The 14708-nt window shown below is 39.1% G+C and overlaps 1 protein-coding gene across 1 annotated transcript; it reads right to left on the bottom strand.

Annotated features, from left to right (window-relative positions):
* Nucleotides 1-1794: 1794 nt before the first annotated feature.
* On the bottom strand, nt 1795-12295 carry LOC115230251 (E3 ubiquitin-protein ligase NRDP1; the record flags this gene model as incomplete). Its single annotated transcript, XM_029800465.2, has 5 exons — nt 1795-1937; nt 4109-4350; nt 6045-6124; nt 9442-9573; nt 11975-12295. Coding segments are annotated over 5 exons (879 nt in total), but the record flags the coding sequence as incomplete, so codon positions are not given.
* Between the last annotated feature and the right edge of the window lie 2413 nt (nt 12296-14708).

The following is a 14708-nucleotide window of genomic DNA, read 5'->3' as shown; positions in this document are numbered from 1 at the left end:
TAAAAAAAAGCACTATCCGAACGTAGCCGTTGCCAGCGCCGCCTTGGCTGGCTTCTGTGCCGTTGGCATGTTAAAAGCTCCAACTGATCGTGGCTGATGCCAGACCCCCCTGGCACCTGTGCAGGTGGCACGTAAAAAGCACCCACTACACTCGCGGAGTGGTTGGCGTTAGGAAGGGCATCCAGCTGTAGAAACTCTGCCAGATCAGACTGGAGCCTGGTGCAGCCCCTGGCCTCCCAGACCCCGGTCGAACCATCCAACCCGTGCTAGAGCGGAAAACGGACGTTAAACGATGATGATGATGATGATATGTATATATATATGTATATGTATATATATATGTATATACACACACACACACACACTTATACAAAACTTTACAATGTAGTGAAGAGGAGACATGAAAATTGTCTAAAAGTGAAAGAATTTATTTTGAAAGTTATTGATTAGTTTCTGATAAGTCATCTAATAGCAAAATATTTCCAAGAAACTCTTGGCCAATCTCTCATTAGCCATAAAAATCTATAGCTTTGTTAGATTGTACAGTACTGAGGAGATCTAATAACATGAAAACAACATGTCCACAGTTGTCCCATACCTGCAAACAAAGACCTGACCCTAGTTACATTGAGTTACATCCCTTAGCTCATTTTAATTTTTTTTCTCATTAATAGCTGTTAGTAAAGGTGGCGAGCTGTCAGAAGTGTTAGCACACCAGGCAAAATGCTTAGCGGTATTTCTTCTGTCTTTATGTTCTGAGTTCAAATTCCGCTGAGGTCAACTTTGCCTTTCATTGTTTCGGGGTTGATAAATTAAGTACCAGTTGTGTACTGGGGTCGATCTAATCAACTGCCCCTCCCCCACTCCTCCAAAATTTCGGGCCTTGTGCCTAAAGTAGAAAGGATTATTAGCTGTTAGTAGCAGATTCCAAAGCAGCATTTCTCAGCTTTTTTTAACTAACACCTTTCCATTGAACCTTGCTGTAATTCAACACCTAATGTAATGTACTTCCAAGTACTATGATGTGGGTGACTATTTCTACAGCACCACTCAACTATAAGGTCACTACTGCTTGATCTTAGTCATTGGACCAACCTTTAGCATGTGGTTACGGCCAAACTTAGGTATTTATTCCAGGTGCTTCATATAAACACCCATAGCTACTAGTTGAAATTTACTTTATATTGCAATTTATAGTTTTATTTTCTGCTCTGTTCACATGCATGTTTGCGCATCTCTTTATACATGTAAACTGATTGTGAGATTAACAGACGACCCTCATTGACAATGTTCAAGCATGTACAATATACAGATATCTGCATGCACAAGTCAGGACATGACTTAATGCTGCAGGTGCAGCGTCTGTCTTTATTGTATGCAAGGGAACAGCTACAATTTTTGACAATGTCTTTCAAAATCATACTTTATTGCTGGCAGAATCGTTAGCACACCAGGCAAAATACTTAGTGGCATTTTGTCTGTATTCATGTTGAGTTCAAATTCCACTGAGGTCAACTTTGCTTTTCATCCTTTTGGGGTCAATGAAATAAGGTTGATGTGATTGACTTCCCCCTTCCCCTGAAATTCTCAACCTTGTGCCAAAATTCAATACCAGATTTATACTTCATTGTTTATAATCTACACACAAAACCCAGCCAAGATTTTCTTTGCTTAAAATGCCATGACAACTGTGCCTTTTGTATTATCATTTTACATCAGCTGAAAACATGCTTGCATTAACTGGCCAGCAGACTTATTCTTTAGAATCAATGTTTCAGTAATATTTGTTGTATTCTAAGAAAGAACGACCAAATGGAATGACAAGACCTTACCTCATTCGACACCATGCGCGAAGATCATTACAAGACCTGGTTCCAGTATTAAGTCTTCTGGCATGTGTTCGTTTTCACATGACATGACCACCACAGCTTGTTTTCCTTTCAAAAACACACAAATAAACAGTATCAGTAAACAGGAGACTCATCATTATCATTGTTGTTTTCATGTACACTTTTCTATTCTTGCTTGGGTTCAATGGAATTTGCTGAGGCAGATTTTTCTACAGTTGGATGCCCCTCCTGTTTCTAAGGTAATATTTTCCAATGGTTACAACCCATCTTCTAAAACTCATTCTTCAATCAGTGTCCTGTGGTGCTACTCACCTAGGCACTGTAAATGATATCACTTATCCCCACCTACACTTTATATCATATCCTTACTACTCTGCCCCTTGCCACCTCCTCCTTCCCCTCCTCTTTGACCCTTTCTTATTTCCTTTCTCTTTATCCCCACCCCAAATTCATATTCCTTGCATCTGACTCAATTCCATTCTCTGATTGTTTGTTGTACTATTTTCACTCGAGTGGACTTACCTACCCACTAACCTTTTCTGTTCCTTCACCCTATCTCTCTCTCTCTCTCTCTCTTTCCAAAAGGTGAAGCCATGTATTCACCTCTTCAAAAAGCATGCTGTACACTCTGTTGGTGTTTGGAAGGGCATCCAGCTATAGAAACCTTGATGCCAAAACAGATAATGGAGCTCGGTGCAACCCTCTGGCTTGTTAGTTTATGTCCAACCCATGCCAGCATGGTAAAAAGGGACGTTAAATGATGATCATATACATACAATGGGTTTCATTCAATTGCCATCCACCAAATCCACTCAAAAGGCTTTTATGGTGGATCCAAGGTATTTGTAGAAAACATTAGCCCAAAGCACCATGTAGTGAGACTGAAACTGATACCCATGTGGCCGAGGAGCGAACTTCTTAACCACACAATCATTGCTTAAAATTTAAAAAAAAAAAAAGATTCAATTCTGATTTGGTTGAATTTACTACACCTTTCAAATGGCGGCAAGAAACCTGTTGCTAATCTGTTGGTAAAAATATTTGTTAATCATGCAGGTAGCTTCGTAAATTGTTCAAAGTTAAAATCTTTTGTTCAAGTCTGTGTTGCTTTGTCTTTCAGTTGAAAGACACAGAAACACACACACAAACAACACTATATACATCATATACACACATATAGCCCCTTTTTGAAGTCTTGCGTTTAAAGTTCCTGCATTTTTAATCAAAACTCGTTAGTTACTATAGTGACAACACTACCTACCTATCTTTTATACGCACACACACACTCTCTTACTGTATTTCTCTCTCAACAACAACTTTTCTCCCCCCCCCCTTCTTCTATTTAAAGTTTCTGTTGTGTTGTCCTAAATGTTGAAAGACACAGAAACATGCACAAACAACCACAAAAAAACTAACTATTAGTCTTTTTTTAATTGTGTTGCATCCACTTAAAATTCCTGTTTTAAATCAAAACTTTTTAGTTGCTATGGTGACTATCTACCTTTCACAAGCTCTTTCTTTCTCTCTCTCTCTCTTGTGTATTTCTCTCTTAATAACTTTTTCTCCTCACTTCTTTTAAAAGTACATTGTGATATATATTTCGATTTCTCCTCCTCCTCTCTTCCCTCCCTCTAATAGATGCTGTAATGGACAGTCAGACGAAGATCCACTTCTCTTTTATAATAAAATATTTCAATGTAAGTAGCTGGCCCTCAGAAATTGTTTTAGGATTACAAATTCAGAAAAATAAAAGGTAAATATTGTTTACCTTATTTTATTAATTATATTTCTGCTTAACAAAATTATAGGTGAAATATTTTTCAAGATAACCAAGCATTAATATGAATTTTTTTAAAAGGCTTGAATTATTTCTAAAAAGTCAGAACACATCAATGTGTCATGAGCATCCATGTGAGACAAGTTGCTGTGAACAATGGCAAGCCTGTTGTATTGGCAATTATCTTATTAGCTAGCAGTACTAAATCTGGGTCCACATGGAGGGGTGTGAATGCATAGGTCATAAACCTAACATGATTCTACTTTCAGTTTTATCTCTGTCATTCCAGACTGTTCTAACACCGATACACACACACACACAATAAAAGTAATGAAATAAAATAGACATAAAATTAGACAACGGAACTTTCTTCTAGAAAGGCTTCTTTTCCAAAGAAAAGAATTATAATTAATACAATGAAGATTGAGAGAATATTTGCAACTAAAAGAAAATTAATTTTAAAAAAAGCACCTGAACTAACCTGGTATACGTTTTGTTACATAGTTTTCATACTGCCGTCGACTAAGCTGTCGTGTCTCAAGGGTACCAAGCCCTCGAGGCCAGCGCCGCTCATGGGCATTTTCCATAAGTTCGTTAACAATATGTGGAGGACAGCCACTATCGATAAGGGCTCGTTTGATGACAGCCTGTAATACAGTATCTGGTGTAGAAATCATACCACCCCATCGAGTGACACGAGCTTTCTGAAGGTTTGATACCCATCTAAAGAGAGAACAAAGAAAAAGTAAAATTTTACTAAAATCTATTTATGTATACTCAAAAAGGGAAAGAATATGAACGTTAACTCTTTAGCATTCAGATCACTCTGTCAAATGTAATGCTTATTTCATCTTGCATGAAATTAATCATGCATTATCTCAGCTTCGAATGATTGAGTGTTTATTTTTTAATGACATTATAGTGTAGGTGCAAGAGGCCAGACCTGACCAGTTTGAACATAAAACTAGTGCAGTATTTGGGCCAGGTATGGCTAGTTTAATATATGATTGTACATGCCTATATTTCAATCACTGCTCATTAGTATGCCTCAAGTCAAAATACCTGGGAGAAGTAGCCACTGTTGATACAGTAATCATTTTTCAGACTATTAATCTTAAAGATGAAGCAATTCATTAGAATATTTTTACATTTATACAAATCAGCAGAGTACTGCTAATTAGCTGACAGATTCAGTAGTCTATGTCCTATCACATACAGGCTGTTCAAGCTAAATTTCCAAGCAGAAGTAAAAGTATTTAAAAAAAAAACCAAAACACATCAAGTTGATTATGGCTGGGAGGTAACAGTTTACTCATAGTAGCCACCCTCAGCTTCCATTATGGTCCCAAGATAGCTCTGGAACCTGGTGCATGCATTCCATACTGTGTCCTTAGGAAGATCTTTGAGCACCTCCTTGATCTTGGCCATCAAGTCAGCCTTGGTGTTGCAATCAGAGTGGTTGGTGTTTTTTCTCAACCATACCCCACACATAGTAACCTATGGGATTACAATCGGGGGGAATTAGGGGGCCAGAAATTGGAGTGGGTGAAGTTGCAGAAATTCTCTGACAACCACTTCTGACTTTTTCTGAAGGTATGGCAAGGAACCAAATCCTGCTGCTACACATATGGCCTTCCAGCAGCAACCCTCTCCAGCCAAGGATTGACCACAGTCTCCAGCAGCTTCACACAGCCATCTGAATTGAGCCTAAGGCTCTGTTCAAAGATGGTGGGTAATATAGCATCACCTTCACTGGAGGTATACCCAAAGACAATCACAGTTTGGGAGAACTTGGTTTTCCTGGTATGTGGGACATCACATGGATTGTAGGTAAGTCACCTGCTGTCATGGGTGTTGTTCAACTGGTTCTGGTGGAAGTTATTTTCACCTAAGAAGCAAATCATCCCCAGCTCAACAGGATATCTTAGCTTCTTTGCCTTCGTTTAGCGGCTTCATCGTCTCTTTGGCCTTGACTGTCAGAATTTGTCCCTTGCACAAGTAGCAGTAAAGGTCCAAATTCAGGGCCAATATCATTGTGGCAACTCCAACACCCACCTCTCTTGTCAAATCCTGGATTCCCTTGCTCAAATCTACCATCACCTTGTCCTGCAGATGAAGTTAGAATGCCCACTGTATCCCTTCCTGCTGGCCACAGCTTCATTGTCTCTGTTGCAGCTGTTCCTCTGATGTCTCACAGCCTTTTTACAGTGTTCACAGAGCATTGAGTAGCAGTCATGGTGTTGGCATTTTGACACCTAGCGTGAATCGTCATCATAAAAGTAACTCTTTCCCATGCACAACGCAAATCAACAGAAAAACAGATTTCATGTTATAGAATTTCAGATTACGGCAAAATTTGCAGCAGCAGCACAATGCTTCTATAATGTGGAAGATGTTTGCATTAATGTATTACTTACCTAACAACATCTGCATTTTCCATTTCTGACTGCATCTCTCTAATCCGGGGATTTGAAACCCTCATGCAGCGCATGTATTCCTACAAGAAGAGTTATGGGGTTGTACATGTTTGATAGTGTTGGCAGCAAGAACCGAACAGTAATTGAATCAACAGATAAGGTTTCAATAAAGATGGTTTCAAGAGAGGTTAAACACCTTTTGATACCAACCTGTTTGAAAACTGCCCCTTGTTCTATGATGCAAATTACTGTTTTAAAGGGATCTACTTTAAAACTTTCCATCAAAATTTCATGTTAATTTATGTTCTGAGCACCAGTTTATTAATGATTTATTTTACTAAATTCTTCATTATTTTCAAAACTAAATGAAACAAAAGGATTTGTATTCCAACAGAAATATTGTTACAAAACAGTTAAGAAATAGGTTAGGGTGATTAAAAGAGACAGTAATCATCCATTGTATTGCTTAATTTTTGTATCACCTTAATCTTTCATTACAAAGTTGCTTATACAATGTGTCCTTCCCTTTCAGATGATAAAGTATAATTTAAGGGAGACCTGGCTGATGTTTCTAACAGGTTGAGCAACCAACCACATACATGCTTCTTTGTTAGCTTCAGAGTGTGTGTGCGTGATCATCCAAACATCATATTTCACACCTTCCTGTCATACCTGAATATTCTGGTACTTTCAAATTAGCTAAACTCAAGTTTAGCTAACTTGAAAGTACTAGCTGGACAATTCCCAGTCTTATGTCAGTTGTTTCTTGAAACAAACATGCTTCATTCCCACCCTAGGTATGTCCATATCCATCACACAGCCAAAGCTTGAAACTCCAAAATCTCACCAAGGGGTCCACCTGCAGCCGCTCAATACAAGGCTGCCACTAATTAGTAGACCTTAAATGGAGCACTAAAGAACCCAGTAAGGTCGCCACCAAACAAGAAACAGCTGCCTTCAGACATCAAATAGCTACAAGGTCCCCCAACTCTTAAAGTTTTGATGTTCTTTCTGGTCCCTAACCCTGCTACCTGCTACTTCTGAAGAGTAAAAACCACCTTTGGTCATGAATGACCATGGGATTGCATCCAGAAAGTTACCCTCTGAGGCAAAAGTTCAGGCAAGGTTGTTTCTGGAAGACCAGCAGTTGCCTATGCATACCAGCCTCCTCTCTTCATGCCACTGATGTTATCCAAGGGAAAGGCAAAGGCCAATATAGCTTGGCACCCGTGACATCACAATTCATTTCTATGACTGAGTGAAGTGGAGTAACGTGAAATAAAGTGTCTTGCTCTAGAACACAACACACAGCCAGCTCCAGGAATCGAACTCACTACCTCATAATTATGAGCCTGATGCTCTAACCACTGAGCCATGCACCTTCACCTCTGGACCACTATAGATATTTCCACATTCATTGCCTCATTTGCTTTTCACTCCATGCAGCAGATGCACCTATACGAAATTCAATGAAACACCAGGCAAGAACAGAGAGAATCCAGGTAGGTCCACTGATATGGGTCTACAATTTTGTGAGCCCAAAAGAACAGAGAATCCAGGTGAGTCAGTTGATATGGGCCTACAATTTTGTGGGCCCTACTCCCCCACCAAAAAGGGTCTATTCAGTAATACATTATCTTAATAAATTGCTTTATTTTTTTTGTTTTATTGTATTCTGTTACATTTAATTACATGTACTCTACAAGAACATACGTAACTCATTCAAGTACACTCCACATGCAAACCATTTCTATACAAATTGGTGGACTTGTTACAGCTTCATGCTATTCATTGGAAACACGCCAAGATTAGCTTTACTTTTCATCCCTTTCAGGTCAATAAAAAAGTCTCAATCCAAGACAATGGATGGAAGAACCTGTGAAAACATCTTGCAATATTTGTTCTGGCTCTTTCCATCCATGGCCTCCCTGGATAACAGAATAATCTGTTACCTAATTTAATACCACCTTTTGGCTCCTTGCGCTCCTTTAACAAAGTCTATCTTTGTTTCAAGCGTTCAGGCCTGGTTTCCATTTGAAGGATACCTCCCTCCCTCCTTCCCATCCATCAGTCCAAGGCCCTTCAACAGAATTTTTTTAAAAAGCACTGATTACTTAAAATCATTAATAATTTAAAATGGAGCTTACATCTCACATCTAGTCATAGCTTGTTACCAGATTTGTACGGGCCTCACCCTAAACACTCTTTCACACATTTGCAACACATGAAAACTCTTCTATTCCTTTACAACCCAACAGTTTTCAGCACATTCTTCCCATTAATCTGAACATATGAATTCCAGAGATAACTCTTATATTCTCCAAAATCTTCAATATTTCTCTCTCTTAAAGGATATTTCAATCTTTGGAATACTAGCAAAAAATAAGTTTCATGAAACTCTAAAAGCTGTTTATGGTCGCATGCACAGTGTCCATAGGTCATTCACACAGTGCAGACGAGAGGCCTCCAACTTGAACCTGGTGGTCAGAGCACTTTCAAATTCTCTACAGTGCCAACCACTCAGTCCAAGAGTTGGCAGTGATTCATATTCCACAGCAGCTTTTGAAGTTAGAGCTAAATGAAATTTCCTCATAGAAATGACCAGAGCAATAGAGCAACTAAAAAGTCAGAGTGGATGGAATCCAATCACAGACACGAAAGGCTGGTGACACAGCAGTGTACCCCAAACTCTGTGAGCTTTTCATCTGCTGTAGACAGCAGGGTAAAGTTACTAAAACATTTCTGCGATGCTGTCATCATCCTGTATAAGAACAAGGGGGAAAAACTTGACAGCCCCAACTACAACCCTCCATTGTGGGCAAAATCCTTGCCAGAGTATTTACTCCTTGACTTACTTAATGCTCACCATTGCAGAAGAAAACCTCCCAGAACCCTAGTGCTGCTTCAGAGCAAAGAGGAGCACCACTGACACAGTTTTTGTTCTCAGACAGCTTCAAAAGAAGTGCTGAGACCAAAACGAAGGACTTTACATCACCCTTGTTGACCTCACCAAAGCATTCAAAACTGTGAGCAGAAAAGGTCTATGGCAAATTGTGGAGCATCTTGGATATCCCCTTAAATTCCTCAATATGATTTTCCAGCTGCATGAAAACCAGCAGGGCTAGATCAGGCACAACAACAATCTCTTCAAGATCTTCCCTATTGGCAATGGTGTGAAACAAGGCTGTGTCCTTGTTCCAGCCCTTTTCACCATCTTTTTCATGGAGACCCTAATGACGAAAACAGCATGCATGCATCCATACATACAAAAAGACACACATATATTTAGAAGTAATATATTTGACTTTCTTCCTTACTGTTGCAGAAATGTATTTATTATAAACCATTTTAAATTCTAAAAGAAATAAGACATCGGTAAGTTTAATTCAAGGCTTACTTTTAGCTGCTGCATCTCTCGCTTCTGTTCTTTCAGTTGTAATTTGTGTTCCATGAGCTCAACTTGCATTTCGGACATTTTCTGTTGGTGTTGTTGGACCAAATTCCTCAGTTCTCGAACACAATTATGGTCCTAACAAAACATCATTGAATTAATAATTAAATCAACAAGAATAAATAAATGTATAAATAAATAAATTAATATATAAATTCATTAAAATTCTTTTAAATTTCAAAACAGTCAAACTCATTGAAACAATTAACTTAAATCATTTGATAATTTTAGTTCAATAGAATAATCAAAACAATGATGATAATAATAATCCAAGGCCTGAAATATTGGGAGAGCAGACGAGTTGATTACATCCACCGTGCTCAACTGGTTCCTATTTGGACCCCAGTGGAATTAGAAATCAGAATATAAAGATAGACAAAATACTGTTAAACATTTTATTTGGTGCACTAACGATTCTGACAGCTTACTGCCTTAATAATAATAATAATAATAATAATAATAATAATAATAATGATTTCAAATTTTGGCACAGAACCAGCAATTTCAGGAGAGGGCTAAGTTGATTTCATTGAGCCTGGTGCTTGACTGGTACCCTGAAAGGATGAAAGGCAAAGTCAACCTTGGCGGAATTTGAACTCAGATTCCACCAAATAATGACTTCAAACATTGGCACAGGGCCAGCAGTTTTTGAGGGAAGGAAGAAGTTGATTACATTGATGCCAGTACTTGACTGGTACTTATTTTATTGATCCTAAAAGGATGAAAGGCAAAGTCGACCTTGGCAGAATTTGATCTCAGAATGTAAAAATGAACAAAATGCCACTAAGCATTGTGTCTAGCATGTTAATGGGTCAGTTATCTTGACTGACCCAAAGGACTGAATACCCCTAACCACTGAGCCACACACCTTCACTCTCTTAACCGTAGAGAAAAAAAGAGTGAAGTGATAGCGACAGCATGGAAGGCCTCAGTCATTTGATAATGAGACTGAAATATGATTGATCTTTTTTTTAGCTTCTTTATTTTTAACAATGAAGAAGGAAAGTCTTTCAGATGTTTAGGTTTTCATTCTGGGAGTTCTAGAAGGATTGAGTTTTAGTTCTCTCTTCTTTCCTTCAGATAGATCTTCATGTCTTTTAGTTGGGAGGAAAGACTTTTTTTTTCCCCAGGCATGTTTAATATTTCCTCTACAAACAAGCCCTGCTCCCTTCCATTTTTTTCATACAAAAACTAATGCAAATTTCAAATGGGGTGTAGCTATGAAAAGAGCCCAGAAAATTGGGTAATACCCCTACAAAATGGGTGGGGAAGAAAAATTGCCAACAGATGGCTACACGAAATTCAACCTTATACTTTATAGAGTGTCTTCTACTATAGCCTTGGGCTAACCAAGGCCTTGTGGTTGGATTTCATAGATGGAAACTGAAAGAAGCCCATCGTATATATATATATATATATATATAATATATATATATATATATATATATATATATATGTGTGTGTGTGTGTGTGTCCTCCCACCACCATTGCTTGACAACTGATGTTGGAGTGTTGGCGTCCCTGTAACTTAGTGATTCGGCAAAAGTGACTGATAGGATAAGCACCAGGCTTACAGGTAATAAGTACAGGGTCGATTTCTTCAACTAAAGGGTGGTGCTCCAGCATGGCCACAGTCAAATGACTGAAACAAGTAAAACTGTGGGGCAGTTGGTGTTTGGAAGGTCATTCAACTGTAAAAACCATACCGAAACAGACAGTGAAATTTGGTGCGGTCTTCTGCTTCGCCAGCTCCTGCGAAACTGTCTAATACATGCTAGCATGGAAAATGGCTGTGTAATGATGATGATTCTGTGAAAAAAATGGCGAAATACTATCCTGTCTGGAAACGGGTGAAGGTTGGTGACAAGAAGGGCATCTGGCCATAGAAAATCTGCCTCAGTGATCTCCATCTGACCCATGCAAGCATGGAAAAGTAGATGTTAAAATGATGATATACATGTACATATAATAGTTTGTGGCATTTAGTTTGCTAAGTTATCTTTCATAGGTGGACTCAGGGTAAAGACCCCCTTCAGTCATGAATGACCATGGGGTTGCGCCTAGAAAGTTCCCCTCCGAGGCATAAATTCAGGTAAGGCTGTTTATGGAAAACCAGCAGTTGCCCATGAATACCAGCCTCCCCTCTACATGCCACCAGTGTTATCCAAGGGAAAGGCAAAGGTCAATACAACTTGGCACCAGTGAGATCACAACTCATTTCTATAGCTGGGTGAGCTGGAGTGAAATAAAGTGTCTTGCTCAAGAACACAATACACAGCCCGGTCTGGGAATCACACTACCTCGTGATTGTGAGCCCGACACTCTAAGATATATGCTAGGTGGACTTAGCCAATCAATAAATAGAGATTGATAAAATAAGTACCTGTGGAGTTTGGTAAAATCAACTAGAAGGTCAGTGTCCCAGCATGGCTGAAACCGGCAAAAGAAATACAAAAAAAAAATCTTTTTAAATACTCACTTTGAATTCATCCATGGGCACCACAAGTCCACATCCAGCTTCACAGTGAACTGGTTTCTTTGGGTTGTGTTCACACTCTTGGAGGTGTGTCTGCAACATGTCCAGATTGAGTATTGCTGTGCAACCGTAGTTGGCGTTCTCACAGCTTATGGTCAGTCGAGACAGCAAGTTACGTAGGATGCGGGGGACACACTTCAATTGATTGGGTGTGATGGGGTTACGATCTACAGGACATGTAGGCTGTCTGGTCAACCACTCGTGGATACACACAGAACAGAATGCATGTTCACACTGAGGAGCCTGCAAGAGTAGAAAAGAGGATCAAGATGAAGAAACTGAATGAAACAGACTGAAGACATGTCTTCACATGGCTTGTATTTTGCAGAACAATGCTGAAGGGTTAAGCACAAATCCAACAACAAAATGTTCTTGTGTGAAGGTGCATGGTTCAGTGGTTAGAATGTCAGGCTCAGAATCATGTGGTAGTGAGTTTGATTCCTGGACTGTATGTTGTGTTCTTGAGCAAGACACTTTATTTCATGTTGCTCCAGTTCACTCAGTCATAGAAATGAGTTGTGATGTCACTGGCGCTAAGCTGTATTGGCCCCTTTGCCTTATCCCTTGGATAACATCAGTGGTATGGAGAGGGGAGGCTGGCATGCGTGGGCAACTGCTGGTCTTCCATAAATAACCTTGCCTGGACTAGTGTTTCGGAGGGTAACTTTCTAGGTGCAATCTATGATCATTCATGACCAAAGGGGCCTTTACTCTTTATGTTCCTATGGATATTCAACATGGACATACATGAGCTGGACTTGTGCCAAAAACCCTTCATCCACCAGCTCTGCAAGGACACAGAGCTGGTGTTGTTCAAACGAGATATAGAATCGATCAACCACTTCACACAGTTCCCACCTCACCCTTGCAATGTTGTCTTCATGTATTCTGGTTGAATGAAAAGCTACTGTTGTTATTTGATGAGCCCTAATAATATTCAAATGAAAATACAGACGGAAATAATCAATATGTTTGCCAGGAATGTAACATCAGATCAATCACAGACCCATTTGTTATCACCATCAAATAAACAACCCCCTCCCTCACCAGTATATAAATAACCACTACTACCACCACAAAGTTACGCCATTATAATGGCTACTCACAGGATCATTCCACAATACAAACTACCATCCCAACCTCTGTTACTCCACAAAGACCACCGCCACTACTACTTTAATCATTTCCCTACTACCACAAGTCTTCCATCAAACAGCATCGTTATCACTGCCATAGTTATCTCCTCCATTGTCTCCTTCAACTTTATCGCTGTCATAGCTACACACCCGACAATCTACGCCAACACAACAACAACCTGCAATGTTATATACATCACTGACTCAAACTTATGGTCACAATAAAGGTTATATAAACATTTAGCGTCACATAATACAAGTTACATGTACCGTGACAGAATTAAACACATTCTCTACCACACCCAATCGTGACATTAAATAACATATACACAACTATTTGTTTGGGTGCATGTGTGTGTACATACATGAGAGAGAAATATACTGTAAAGACATTTATATATATGAAACTGAGAATGTCTATCCGTCTGTTTGTCTATGTATCTGTATGTGTGCACCACTAAAACTCGAGAACTACCCAACCGATTTCATTCAAATTTTACACATGCCCTACTTAGAGTCCATGGAGTGTCATGGATCAAAAGAATTTTCAACTTCTTGCCTCATGTGAACCAAGAGCTATCTCTTACACTGTTTTGGTATTATGTGTCAAAAGTGAAACAATAACTTATCTATTGTAACGTGAGATAATAGTTTCACTTTTAACAGTTTCACTTTTATCTCACATTACATATATATATATGCATGTTTATATATGTATGTATATCTGTACAGATACAAATATGTATGTAAATATATATATATATATATATATATATATATATATATGTATATATGTATATATATATGTATGTATATGTATGTATATGTATATATATGTATATATGTATATATATATATATATATATATATATATGTATATATATTATATATATATATGTTATATATATATATGTATATATATATATATGTTAGTTAGTTAGTTAGTCAGTTAATTTGGCTCAAAAGCAAATAGCAAGGCTATGTAGGGGGACATGAAGTTAAGTACAGGGTGGTGTTCATGTAAAGAGTTCAGGCCACTTGAGGTCCAGGGAGGCTTTGAACAAAGCGGTCGTTGGCATCTTCACCATCTCGTCTGGCAGCTTGTTCCACGGATCCGCAACCCGGACGGAGAAAGCTCCTCTCCTTCGATTGAGATGAAATCGTCGCAGGTAGAGCTTTTCGGAATGACCCCGCAGCCGACGCTCCGGAGCAGGAGTGAAGAACAGTTCTTTCGAGAGGTTACACTTCCCGCTTATGATGTTGTGGGCGACAATGAGATCACCACGGCGGCGGCGTTTTTCAAGAGAACAAAGGTCGAGCGTCCTCAGCCTTTCTTCGTAGGACAAATTTTTGAGACCATGAACCATTCGGGTAGCCAGCCTCTGGACTCTTTCGAGGTGCTGTATGTCTTTGAGGAGATAAGGAGAAGAGGCTTGAATCCCATACTCCAATATGGGTCTCACCAGTGTGACATAGAGTGGCAGGAATATGGCTGCTGTGAGCATTCCGAATGACCGTCGAATCAAAAACAGAATTCCGCG

This window comes from Octopus sinensis, unplaced genomic scaffold (assembly GCF_006345805.1).
Source record: "Octopus sinensis unplaced genomic scaffold, ASM634580v1 Contig15080, whole genome shotgun sequence".
Lineage (NCBI taxonomy): Eukaryota > Metazoa > Mollusca > Cephalopoda > Octopoda > Octopodidae > Octopus > Octopus sinensis.
Note: the sequence above shows the minus strand (reverse complement) of the source record. Positions and strands in the feature narration are given on the sequence as shown.